Source organism: Neovison vison, chromosome 1 (assembly GCF_020171115.1).
Source record: "Neovison vison isolate M4711 chromosome 1, ASM_NN_V1, whole genome shotgun sequence".
Lineage (NCBI taxonomy): Eukaryota > Metazoa > Chordata > Mammalia > Carnivora > Mustelidae > Neogale > Neogale vison.
This window is the reverse complement of record NC_058091.1, coordinates 211,880,416-211,894,652: the sequence shown is the minus strand read 5'-3', so window position 1 is coordinate 211,894,652 and position 14,237 is coordinate 211,880,416. Positions and strand designations below refer to the sequence as shown.

General features: G+C 39.7%; 1 protein-coding gene across 1 annotated transcript in view; it reads right to left on the bottom strand.

Annotated features, from left to right (window-relative positions):
• Nucleotides 1-10,535: 10,535 nt before the first annotated feature.
• Nucleotides 10,536-14,237, bottom strand: part of HOMER1 (homer scaffold protein 1) — a 131,806-nt gene continuing 128,104 nt past the window's right edge. Inside the window, exon 9 of the mRNA XM_044266442.1 lies at nucleotides 10,536-13,934. Within this exon, the coding sequence (XP_044122377.1) occupies nucleotides 13,746-13,934 (189 nt within the window). The 3' untranslated portion in view covers nucleotides 10,536-13,745. The remainder of the gene's footprint in view (nucleotides 13,935-14,237) is intronic.

The following is a 14,237-nucleotide window of genomic DNA, read 5'->3' as shown; positions in this document are numbered from 1 at the left end:
TTTGTTCTGAACAAAATGCCATTCGGTAGTGCACTCTCCCTTGGAGGGAAGCCTTGTGTCTTCCTGGCTGGTGATGGTAAAAGTAGGTCTTGGTATCTAAAGACGTGATAGTCCCAAACATGGGGCTAGTGAAATCATGTCCCAAGTCATGAACCAAGCACAGTATAGGGGAACACATTATTTATTTTTGTTGAATTCTTTCCCATGATACTTCAACAGTCAGAGCAAGAAGCTTGGTGTCAGTTGTCACATGAGATTTGGATAAGGCAGATTTTATACTAATGACTTAAAAATTATTGGCCACATTTCTAACCAACATGGCCATGATAGGCAAGCAGAGCTAAGAAATGAAAAAGAGGAAACTTGCTGATGTCACTTCCCTGGGGTTACCTGGCCACCTTAAATGCCCTATATCATCAAGCCATCAAATGTTTCATTTTTCCTGCTGTTGTTGATATATGGGTTGACTACAGGGGTGTGGAGTGGGAGAGGCTTCTCTGAATTATTCATCAGACTGAGCTTTGTAACTAAAATGATGATAGCACTTACTTCCACAGACCAATGGCCAGCCTTAGAGATGCACGTTAAAAAAAACCTGTAAAATGATGACATATCCTTTATTTTTTAGTTAGCTATTCTGTTCCTTGCCAATCTCACAAAAAAGCTGAGGTAATATATTATAAAAGTATGGGTGCTATCAGACCAGTACAAGACCAAACTATTGATCAAAAATTAGGAATAGGAGGGGTGCCTGAATGGCTCAGTTGTTAAGTGTCTGCCTTCGGCTTATGTCATGATTCCAGATCCCTGAACCCCACTTCAGGCTCCCTGTTTGGCGGGGAGTCTGCTTCTCCCTCTCCCTCTGCTCCTGCTCTCTCTCTGTCTCAAATAAATACATGAAATGTTCTAAAAAAAATCAGGAGAGGAAAAAATCAACAAGGACCAAAAGGAAGGAAAACATCTAGAATTCTAAGAACTCCTAGATGAGAAACATGATAGTGATTAAGCCTAAAACCTGCTCCTGAGCTTCCTAGCTGCCAGAATGATAAGAGAATGATGGATTTATGTAGTTGTCATTGCCCAGAAATAAGCAGCATAGATCCGAAAAAACAAATTTATTTACTCTTAATCTCTCAAAACAATTTGTGATGGAGATCTTTTCTTGAAAGAGTAAGTGGGTTATATAGCCAAAACCAAAACTGAAACCAAACAAATCCAACCACCACTACCAACCTCCCCCCCACCAAGACCCCAAGGGCACATTGACAGAACATGCAGCCATGTTCCCTGTGCACATGAACTTCCATCTACCTTGCAGGAACACTATGGAGCTAAGGTTCAAGCATATCACTCCAAATTGGGCCCTGGTAGTCAGAATTCCAGAATCCCTATGCAACCAGAACATGGCCTCAAGTTTGGAGATGAGGCAGATAATGTCCTGGCCAATAAGTAGAAAAGATGTCACAAAGAACTTAGTTTACAACCATGAACTATCTTAGGGCCGGATCCTATTCAGTATAAAATTAAGTAATAGCTGTCAGTTTGATTATCTGGTGTCACCTAATAGTTCTTCTCTAGGTCACCTGGACCATTTTTCACAGGCTCTCCCCTAACTCCATTTTTTCTGCACACTCCTTTAAATGTCAGGGCTTTCTAGGGCTCTGGGCCTGTTCTCTTGATCTTCTACTTGAGTTCACCTGCCTATGGCTTCACCAATAGCCTGTTTTCTGGTAACTTCCAGGTTTATTTCTCCAGCCTGCGTGCTGGGGAAGTACCTCAAACTCATTATGTCCAAAACAGAAGTTATCCTTCTTTACATCAAATCTGGAAACCTAGCAGTCCTCCAAACAGTTGCCAAGTCCTGCAATGTCTACTGGTAGTGGGTCTATGTTCCCAGGCCACAAGTTGGATGGGCAAAGAAATTTGTTTTTCTCAGTTTTGTTCGAAAACATATTCTGCCTGGCAGCTGCAGCATTGTTCTTGTCATTTCCAGATAAAATCAGCCAATGAAGGTTTCCCTTCTATCACTTCCTCCCTAAGGTTACCAGTAAGTTCCATAGTGTCCAAGTTCTGAGGGGTGTGGGAAGAGTGCTGGGTCCTGGTGTTGATCCACTTCTACTGACACGGGCACGTGCTCAGAGATCTCTCTGCGCCAGCATGCCCCGTGGTGTCCATCAGGTCTTTGGTCCCAGATCTCACAGAGTCTCTCTCAATTCACTGGCTTGTCGGCTGCTTCTGCACCTGCTGAGAGGGTGGGTCAGGGAAGATTTTCAGGTGTTTCCCCATGTATGCCCTGTGGGACACCAAAAAAATTGTTGGGGACCCTCTTGGCCGACACACCACATCACTATTTCTCAACAGCTGCTCCATCCTCCTGGCCCAGGGGAGTTCTTCTGTGGGCAAAACCTGGAAACCGAGGCATAGGTCTTCAGTCCTCCATCCTCTCTAGAGGGCAACTTGGTTGTCCCCCAGCTCTGAACTAAGGCCGGTGTGTTGGGAGGAAGGGAGCAGCCCTCGGGACTCATTCTTAGTGATACTTGCCACCCTCTCCTTATCTTGTTTCCCTTCCATTCCTCTTCCTTGTCACATGAGAGGGGGCTTTTCCCTTTTAATGTCATTTGTGTAGAGACATTCAAAAGTGGAGAACTGACTCTCCTTACTGCAGTACCAACCCAAACCTGAGGGTCAGGGAACAGGAGGCTTTTGCTGTTCTGCTGGAGGTGGGAGGAGGGGAGAGGAAGCAGCAAATGCTCCAACAGAGCAGAAATCTAGAATTTCAAAATATCTTGCCATCATAGATCTCTGGCGTCGCATAGTCAATTCAGCCTTTTTTGGCATCTCCAGTTTTTATTTGTCTCCTACCTGGATGGCTACAACTAAAAAAAAAAGTCATCTTGAGTTCTGCATCTGGTCTTGCAGAACCTTTCTTTAATCCATTTCCCCAGACTAATTGACATACAATTATGTATAACGTGGTGTATGTTGGGTGTGCAATGTGCTGATTTGATACATGCATTTATTGTGAACCGATAACCACAATGAGGCTTGTTAACACCTCCGTCATCTCACATGGTCTTTTATTTATTCTTGATACTGTGGTCGGAGTGATTTACTTGTTTTCAAGTGTAAACTGAGTCACGATACTTCCCTCCTCCAAGGTTTCAGCGCCCACCACCTTGAGGGAAAGTAGGAACTGCCGGGACCGAGACAAGGTTGCAGTCTGGAATTCACCCGTCTGGTCTGCTCCCGACCACTAGCTAAGCCACAGACGGGTCCACCAGCGTGTTAGACTGAATTTGAGCATTTGGCTAGCCCTTTCCCCTAGGCTTTCCACCCATGCATCTGAATCTTCATCGAAGTGGACATTTATCTTTCACGTCTTAGCTCAAATGCCACCTCCTTAATGACACTGGCGTACTCCCAACTCTGCCTGTTCACCAGAAGTTGTGATTCCGTTCATTGTCACTGTCTACTGTTCCTACTGATGTGTCTACTTCCTTCACTAGACTCGGAGCATCTTAAGGGTAGGGACTGTGTATCATCACTTTTCCATCTCGGTGCCTAGCTCAGTCCCTTGTGGCATTGGAGGTGCTACCAGATATCAAGTCACCACTAAGAGGACAAAAGGCTCCTGGCCTAAGAGGGAGGCAGTGGTTTAAAATATCAGTTTAAGTATTTTCCTATTTGTCCTTTCCTTTTTAGTCCTGTCCCCTTCCTGCCCACTTGGAGGACCACAAAGCACAGCACGGGGCATTTTAAACTGTGCTGTCCACCCCTGCTGGGCCTCTAGGCAGACGCTGATGGGGGCACTGTACATCTGGTGGCCCAAGTCAGTCAGCAGAGGTTACAGCTTGCATTGGGCACCCTCTCTTTTCTGACAGAAAGCACAGGTTATCATTCCACATATTTATTGAGTGATTGCTACATTCAAAGCACGTTGCTAGGTGTTGCTTATAGTGTTATTAAAAACAATTTTATTAAGACCAGTTAAAACTTTTTATTTTTTTGAGTTTTAGTTTTCATGGATATTCATCCAGACTTCCTTTTCATCGGGGACATAAAGGGCCCTGTGGAGGCATTTGGTAACTGGGTACTAATCGATCTTGAATATCTCTAATACTGTGCTTAAGGAAGTAGCCTCAAGGTCAGAAAGAGGGTGGCATGAAAAAGGAAAGAAACAATAAAGAAGTGCTTAAACTAAGTGTGATACATCCAGAGAATGGAACCCCCTGAAGGGGTTAAAAACTGCACATACAGACTGGGACAGAGCTTCCCAAGAAATTACGTAAAAAAAATAAATAAATAAAAATAAAAACCAACACTAGAACAAGGCACACCGATAACAGCATTTATGTTACTCCCTCCTCCCAAAACAATTAGATATTTCTATAAGCACTTAATATAAATGCATATAAACATGTCAAAAGGATATAAATTCTAAGGACGGGACTGAAAGACCCAGGGGGACTTTCCTATCTGTACTATTAAAGAATGTTTGCGAGAAGAAAGCACCTATGAATGAGTAGCATAATCAAAGTGTTTTTTCTTTTTCTAAAAAAGGACGGTGGGGAGATAAATATTCGAAGATGTTATACCATGGTGAAATGGAAAAGGAAAAATTTCTCTAAGTGGTAGGTTGTTAAGTATTGGGAACCGACAAACTTTTGTACCTGTCTTCTTAAACAGGGTCTGCAGTTCACCGTTGGAGCAGGATGGAGTGGGAAGGACACAGGATTAGCAGGCACAAGGCCTGTCTTCTTGGAGGCCTTCGACTTGGCCTATCACTTAATGTTGCCGAATCTCAGATTCTATAAAATCTACAACATGGGGATAACAATAACACTTAGGTCATGGCCCTGTTGTGAAAATTTGTTGTGAACTGTTGAGGTGGCCGTGAGCCATAGCCCATGAAGTTCTGTGTTTTCTATTTTTATATATAACACAGGATTTCAATGCACAGAGTATACTCTAAAATAAAGGCTCCGCTAAATGAGATCAAGCTTAATCACTAAATAGAAAACTAGTAACAAAAGTGTCTTTTTTTTTTTTTTTCCCCAATTTATTTATTTTCAGAAAAACAGTATTCATTATTTTTTCACCACACCCAGTGCTCCATGCAAGCTGTGCCCTCTATAATACCCACCACCTGGTACCCCAACCTCCCACCCCCCCCGCCACTTCAGACCCCTCAGACTGTTTTTCAAAAGTGTCTTTTTAAAAGAGGTTATTTGACAATTCACAAGTCATCTGCAAATTTTATGGGTTATTTGGAGCCCAATCTGAAAACCAGTAGCTCTTTTCTTCCTGGCATGTCTAACATGCTCTAATGTGTTGCCTAAGTTATTAGTGCAAGTTGTGTCTACTCAAGGAATTCAAGCTTATTTTAACTTAAACGAGAAATAAAAATCAAATATCATGCAGCAACAGTCTAAAACCAAATACAAGAGTATTTTGGTTGTTGTCATTGTTCAAGATCATTTCTACAAGAGATAATGTGTATACAGTTATTTATGAATCAATACGAAAAAAAGAGAAAGATCATTTGAGATCACATTAACTCTAAACTTCCCACAGGGCTGGCAACACAAAATCACCTGGTCCTAGTAATGGGTTAAGTATCCAAATAGTACATTAAAAAAGATACGGGAAATATATTTAAACCCCTAGACCTTGACTTTGAGGAGAGGCAGGTGAACCACAGAGAAATAAGGCAAGTTCTGCTAGGGAAGTGTCAGCCTCCTTTTATCTGTGGCCCTACAACCTTCTAGAAATGACAGCCACATGGAAAACCAACACATTAACAGAAAGGATGGCATGTGACATTTAATTTCATCAATAAGTCAATAAAAAAAGTGAAGTTATTTTCAGAAACAACAAACACTTGAGACTGGGCTTATGGAAGACAGAACTTAGCATGTGTAGAAGACCCAACTTCTGTATTTCGTCTCAGTCACAAAGGACTGGGAAAGTCTTAATTCACACTAACAAACGGAATTCTTTAACAACTCACCTTGAAATGCCAAGAGGCTCTTCAGTTTACCAGAGATGGCCTTGTTGTGGCAGCTGTACAAAAACACTTCACCTGGAACTCAGGTTTGCTGGATTTCAATGTTTTAAAATGTTGTAAGTGGCATATTTGAGTTTGCAGTTTTTAATTTTACCAGTTAAAATTTATTTAAAAAATTAAATATTAACAAAGAGTCTCAACACGACTTGAGTATCAGTGTCTTAAGACATGAGTTCATTTGTGGATTGTGTTGTGTGGAATCTGGCTTTTTGAAACTCTCTTCTAGGTTTCCGTGAGTCCCGACTCTTTGGCTATCCCCTCATCCAATCTGTCTCTTTCACATGCTTTGGTGCTGCAACTGCCCCCAAACACCATTTTCATCTTGTGTTGTCATTCTCATGCCCTCAATTACCATTACATATTGTCAGCACAACTCCCAAATATCGATCACCAGCTCCCAGTTTTCTCCTAACCAATCACATCTCCATCTGGCTATTCCAGAGGCACCTTACACTCAAAACAAAATGAACTCCTCCTTCCTTCATCTTGCTTTGTCTTGCCTCCTCACCTCCCATCTTGGGGTTCACTCTCAGTAAAGGAGATTGTTCACCTGGCTGGCCAACTCAAGAGATCTGGGCATCAACCTGAATTCTTTTCCTTGTCATCTATATCGGCCAAGAAGTCCTACTGATTCTTCCTCCTAGATATCCTCTGAATCCACTCCATTTTCTCCAGTTCCAGTGTCACTGCCATAGGCAATCTTTAAAGAGAGACAACCATGATTTGCATTAACAAAGAGACTTACAAAACATACCTTTTATTACTTCTGTACAAAAGCTTCTTCACTATCTCTGCATTCCCTTCAGAATAAAACCCGAATCTTCCATATGACTTACCAAGTCTTTATTGATCAACATTTTCCCACTTCTCTATTGCCATCTTTGCTATACTCTTTCCTAACATCCCATGTTTCACCGCACTCACCCATCTAATTTTCTAAACATCTCAAAGCTTTAATCTCTCTGGACCTTTGCACCTGACATGCTCTCGGCAATTCTCTGAAATTTCATCCCTCTTCAACTAGCACACTCTTCGCTCTTCTGGGAAAGACTTCACAACTCCTCTTCCTTCTGGCCTCCCTCATTCTGGTGCCCTCTTCTGTGATACCACTTAAGTACCGTGAAATAACTATCTGTACCCTACGCTAGATTATAAGCTTCTGTCTCTGCTCTACATTCCAAAATGGCATCTGGGACATAGCCTGCACTCAGTAAGTATTTAGGTAAGAGAGTAAAAGGCCCAAGTTTGGTGACCTTGGATCACTTACAGGTCTGTTAACAAACAATGGGCCCACAACTGGATTCCTAGCGAGATGGCATTCTGCTCTGTGAGTCTTTAAAATGAACCCAATTGAAACCCAAACATTCCTCAAAAAGTTAAAACATGAAATTACCATATGACCCAGCAATTCCAACTCATGGGTATATACCCAAATAAATAAAAGCAGGGACTCATACAAATACCTGTATATGAAGCATCACTGAAGAATTATTCACAACTGCCAAAAGGAAGGACCCAAGAGTCCGTCAACAGAGGAGCTGATAAATAAAATGTGGTACATCCATATGATGGACTATCATTCAGCATTGGAAAGGAATGATACATGCTGCAATACAGATACACCTTGAAAACATTACGCTGAGTGAAATAAGCCAGACACAAAAAGACAAATACTGTATGATTCCTTCTATATGAGGGGTATCGCCTATCTAAGGATCAGACCATGAGATACTTCTGCAGCTAATCTAATGTGATCAGCGTGGAGAGGCCTTTACTTCAGTGGAACCAAAATGGACCACAAAGTCACTCGACACTGACTGCCAAATCCACATCCTGCTTAGCTATGGTTTAGTCTTGGAGGATGAATTTTATAGGTTTACAGCTCATTTCACTAGGGAATTTAAGAGATGAGTGGTCTTCCCAAGGCCTTCAAAAAGAATTTCCTACTTAAATTTTATTGACTGGGAACTTTACATAAGAAATGCACTGTCCTTGGATTATCTGAAGTTTGTAAGTTAAAAAAAAAAAACAACCCTGGGACTAAAATACATTGCATAAATATGACCTGCAAACAAAGTACAATTTGCAACTGAATGATAACAAGCATTGTAAACATCAATGGAGGCTGAAGGAAGAAGTTCAGGAAGAACAAATCGAAAATATATAGTTAAGAAGTACCCTAACAGAGATAATTCTAGAAGCAAGGCAGTCAAGCTGGAGGGAAAAACTGTACCAGATACATGAGCAAGATCTCCACCTTTGGACTGGTGAACTGGGTGACCAGACTGATCACTGTGGCAACAGGGCAGGTGCGAGCATTTGAGCCTCTTCCCCTCCTCTCCCTCATCCCCCTTCCAAAGGAACACCCCTGCAAGGGCCCCTATACATAGAAATGAAACATCCGTTAGTACAGTGCCTGTCACATAGCACAGATTCAACAAACACTCCTTTCTCTTCCATGTCGTACTGAAGTTGTTGAGAAAGTATTTCCTCCAAGTGCGTCTGCTCTCTGGCCATGTTTCATGATACCGACATTCCATCTAAGGTGTAACAATCAAGTCCTACACGTGAGTCATACAGTTAGGACTTCCAGAGATGCATACATAGTAACTCAGTTATAAAACACAGATAACAAGACAAAACCGTGAATGTTGCTAGAAAAAATGCCCACAAAGGAGGTTTCCTGTGGTAAAGAAATGGGCTTAATTCTGTATTTATTAGGCACTCATTATCATCTTAGTTTGGTGTTATTAGGAGAGCAGAGTAGTATTTCTATCCCTGGGTAGCTCTGATGTGAACGTAACTGGCAAAAGTAGGTCAGAATTCCATACAACTTTGAGTTCTGAATGTCGGGTGTCTCATATTAGGTTGTAAATCCTGACAAGACAAATGACAGGATTGCCTGAAAGCCTTTAAAATTTGTTAAGGCAATCCCAACTTGCCTAGTGAAAAGCAGCAGGTATTTCTGGCTAGACTGACATGTCTTTGATAAAAACGAAGGTGAGTGTGTACCCACTCTTTGCTAGCCCCACTTCCACAAAAAATCTCATCCTCCTCCAGATTTGCTCTCGCCATCACTGGCATGTGTCCTTTCATGCAAAGGACAGAAGGGACCTTATGGAGATCAGAGAATTGAATTGTTGCCTTTTCCCTATCCTAGTTCAGATGCAATTTCTCTTCTTGGGTCGCCTGTTTTGGATAAAAATAAAGGTTTCTTGGGACGCCTGGGTGGCTCAGTTGGTTGGACAACTGCCTTCGGCTCAGGGCGTGATCCCGGAGTCTCGGGATCAAGTCCCACATCAGGCTCCCAGCTCCATGGGGGAGTCTGTTTCGCTCTCTGACCTTCTCCTCGCTCATGCTCTCTCTCACTGTCTCTCTCTCTCTCAAATAAATAAATAAAATCTTTAAAAAAAAAAATAAAAAAAAAATAAAAGAATACAAAATTATTAAAAAAAAAAAAAAATAAATAAAGGTTTCTTTTCTACCTAGTGTACTAAGCAGAAATCACCAGGCAGTGTAGAGTTGAGTTTTTGAGTTTTTCTTGGTTAAAATTGTTAGCTATTTTATTAACCAAAAACTGTTTCTTTAATTCATTAATGATGCTTATATTTCTGTGACGTTGATATGTATCAGTTTCCCATTTAAAAAAAAAAAAAAACTGTTGGGGCGCCTGGGTGTCTCAGTGGGTTAAAGCCTCTGCCTTCAGCTCAGGTCATGATCCCAGGGTCCTGGGATCGAGCTCCGCATCAGGCTCTTTGACTCGGCGGGGAGCCTGCTTCCCCCCCAACTCTCTCTCCCTGCCTCTCTGCCTACTTGTGATCTTGGTCTGTCAAATAAGTAAATAAAATCTTAAAAAAAAAAAAAAGAAAAAACTGTCCTCAAAATTTAAGGTCCAATATTATATTGGAAATAACGCACTTTCACAGTTTAAAGTTAAGGTGAACGATTCATCGGTTTCCTTTCCAACGATGCTCCTTTTCCAGTAATTTAAAAAATATTCTCTCACATGCAAATCATCTTCTCAATAATTATAGCACCGTACCCTACTTGAGAAAATTTGTTTTCAACGTGTAATTCTTAATTACTTCTTACCTGAAAGTTTTCTTAAGATTTTACATAAACTAATTTACCTCATGAATGATCAAGGAACAATGCCAAATATACAGAAGACAGAAATTCAATGAAGACTCTTTCATGACTTCAAGTATAGCCTATCGGGAATGGTAAAATCACGTGACGCCAAATTAACAATAGGATTTCTTTAAAAACCCAACAGAACACTGCCACCCAACCCATCTTCCCTGCGGCCTGCCTCATGTTACAGAACGGACAGAGGATCAGGTCTGTAGGGAGAGAGCTGCTGAGCTGCACAGTGTGCAGCGAAATAAAACCATGGTAGGCTACAGGACACACGTGACAGAAGACAGTCCATTTGAACGGGGCAAAAAAAAAGAGTTTTCAAAGGTGGTGGTTTAATTTTGAGCGTCCCTTTTATTTCCACTTAAAAAAAAAAAAAACACAACCCCCCGCCCCAAAACCCCTGCAAGCTTTTTGTCTGCTCTCCAGCAGTTCAATGACAACAGAACGTTACATTCTGACGGTGCCAAAGCTTCTTCTAGAGGGACAAGGAAGGATGCTACTTCATGCACTCTTTTTAATCTGCAGAAAGAAAGGGAGGAAAAAGAGAGAGACAGGAGAGAGAAAAAAGGCAGAGAGAAGGAGAGAGAGGAGAAACAAAAACTAATTTTCCAGGCAGGGAAATACTTATAAAACCTTTTATGTCAAAGTCAGGATTTCACAACATAACACACTAATGCGAAATCCAGTAGCACCTGTAAGAGGTAAGCAAATGCCGTCATCACGTAGTAAATGCTTTTTCAGAAGTTATCTGTAAAAGACTGAAGGAAAAAAAGATAAAGTACATTCTCCAGAGAACAACAAATGTATTTCAAAATAAAAACTGTATTTTTGATTTTCCTTTTTTCAGTCGTTTTTTTTGTACAAGAATTCATCATTATCAGAGAATAACTTATACACAATGGGATCGATCTCTGCTCTCCTTGTCTGTGTCCCTTCAAGTCCACATGTTCAGGTGACAGTCCCCAGCATCATTTTCTGATAAATATATTACCACAGTTGGATCTAAATATAGATACATAATATAATACTTGTCTCTGGGAAAATCAGATTTTAATAGGCAAACTTTTATTTATATAATACAGAAATGGAGAAAACTGCAGTAGACACACAACCTAATTATGACTTGTAATGATGATTTCTAGATACTCTCCTACTGTAAATGAGTATTTAAAATAGTCTTAAGATTTTATTTATATGTGCACTTGTGTCCACCTTATCCCATATACTGTACACGTCTAATGACACTCTGGGAATTTAAAGGTGCAGCCCTCAAATTGTGAAATCACTAAAAAGAGAAAAAAATTAGGCCCTATTGGACGAGGAAAAAACTCACAAAATTTCCAATTTTAAACTTCTTATCAGTAGGAAAATATTAAAAATAATTTTCTGTATATACATATGGGTATATGTATATAATGAATTACACACATGTCTCACCTATCAATACAATTCAAGTGGAGACATTTTGGTGAGTTATTTTCCCATTAAATGACGACTATGTCAAAATTTAAAAATATCTTATTACATCATTAAAATAATTCACTTACCATTTCAAACTTACACTGTTTTTTTTTTTTAATTTTTAACTCTTCATAACTAAATTCCCTGATCCCTAGTGTTAAATCCCCTACTTAAATTAAAATCTGGTGCTCTTTGTTACTCAGAAACTGATGGATAAAATCACATCTACTTCAAAATTCCATCAACACAAATAAATTTTATTACCTGATTTATCAGAGAAATATCTCAGCTCTGAGCTTGTGTACCTAAATTTACCCTCCCTATAATAAATAGGTGAGGAAAATATCCTAAAATAGATGGAGATAACTTACATGATGTCATAGCACATAGAATACACGATGATTAAGTGTCTGATAGAAACTTTTCAGAGACACCTGAAAACTCACTTTAGAAACTAACTTTAGAAAGAAACCATTTATTTTTCACTCTAGTATAAATTAATATGTATGTATTTACATACATACACATACATATATAAAACAAAATTGTCTGGTGTTGAGTTGCTATTTGTGAGTGAAAAAATGGTTACAAATTGATTCATTAGCTTGATTTTGTACTTCACAATTCCATCGTTTTGGGGTACAAACAAGGTCAGTGCATTTGCAGACTCTATCATAGAGTCAGAGACTCAAGCATACACTTTAAAAAAAGAACCCTCCCTCAACATCACAGGCATTGTACAGCGAGGATATATGGACTCTAATGCAATCCCTAACTCCGTAAGCAGACTAGACAGCACTTGGCTTGCTTTTAAAATAGCTTCTTAAAAGAAATATAGAAAGAAAGGCATGTTTGCTAAAAGTCTTTTAAAATTACATCAAAACAACATTAAAACTTGTTCATTGAGAAGAGCCTACTGAACTGAATTCCTGTTTGAAACGCCTAGTTAACAGTTCAGAATATTGCCTTGTGAGGTTTGACTAGAGATGTGGCTGATGTGAAGACCCGGACACAGTACACGGCTCCAATCCCAATAGTCCTCTGATCGGCTGTTTGATGGAAATGGATCCCCTTTAAAATTGCTATACACCTTAAAATGATCTATAATAAACAGTTCCCCAATAACCATTATTAGTTGTAAATTGAAATGCATTGATCATTCAGAAAAGATTTCTTGCAAAATATATAAATAAATGTAACTGCATATTCTGTAAATATACTTAACATTGCTAGGTCAGACCGTCGAGGACGGGCTGCTGTATTTCAGTACTGTGTGTCAAATTTATTAGAAATTTAAAAAGAAAAATTTCTGAGGGACTCAGCTGCCTTCGTTAGTTGGCTTTAAAATGTGTAATAAAATGGGAGACAGTTTCTTCTCATAAATACATGGAATCAATTATGGAAAAGTAAACTATACAGCAGACAAGATTCAAGAACACCAGAGTGTACCAGAGTGGTCACCGAGTGAAATATCTTCCAGTATAAAAAAAGGGAAGAACTCTATACACCCAGTTCTAGTGAGTATGTTTCAGTTAAAGATGCAGCTCTCTCTCACTCCTGGCAAGAATTAATTGGTAATGGCGCTGCTTCTCAGCAGTGCAAAAATATCCTGAGAAATTATTCAGATTACAACAGAAGACAGGGCTTTCATCACTAAGTTTTTGCACAAAACACAGCTTTAGATATCATAAATAAATTAATTTAAAAAGCAGATAGCCTTCACTGTGTTGAACACAAAAAGGGGATGTGACCCAGACATTGTTAATTCTCCCATTGGCTAATATCAGAAAAAAAAGATTGCATTAAGTGTCTATTTATAACTTTCTAGTTAACTATGGCCAATAATATACATGGAGGTAATTTGTAGTTCAAGTTTTTCATCTCTTTTTCCCCAACTAGCTACGAGCTGAATTCTAAAATTTACACGGAAATATACAATTCCAATTTTCAAAAGATCATCCTCCTGGAGGAGGAGTGATATTCAGATTTTATGTGCGATCTTTTTGCAGAGCCCAAACAGTCCTATGAAGAGAGACAGTGTATTTTTTAATCAATTGGCACTGAAATGTAACTTTCCTTAGCTGCATTCTAGTAGTTTGGCCAAGTTATCTCGCAATTCTGTTAGTTCAAATATTTTTCCATCAAGAATTTCTAAGAGTGTCTTCAGGTTATTGCGAAAAGCTTCTTGTTCATTCTGACTTTTCTCCAGACGTTGTTCTAAGTCAGACAGCTGTCCCTCCAGGTCTTTGTTCCGAATCTCTACTTCCTTTAGAAACAAAAATGTGATACATATGCACATGTCAGTTCAAACTTAGAAAACAATACAACTTCTGTTATTACTAATTTCATGGTAGCTGATGCAATTTGACGTGCGGGAAGATGAGCTTCTGTATCTCAAGTTAACACAATGTACGGAGATTTTTAGAATTCTGCCCTCTGAGAAATCCATGTGGTTTTATTGACAGGCTCGTTCCAGAATCCATCAATGCAACCCAACAGAAACTTCCCGACTGCTTAGTTCGTGCCAGGCAACACTCTGGGCACTTCAAATACCGAAGAGGATTAAAGA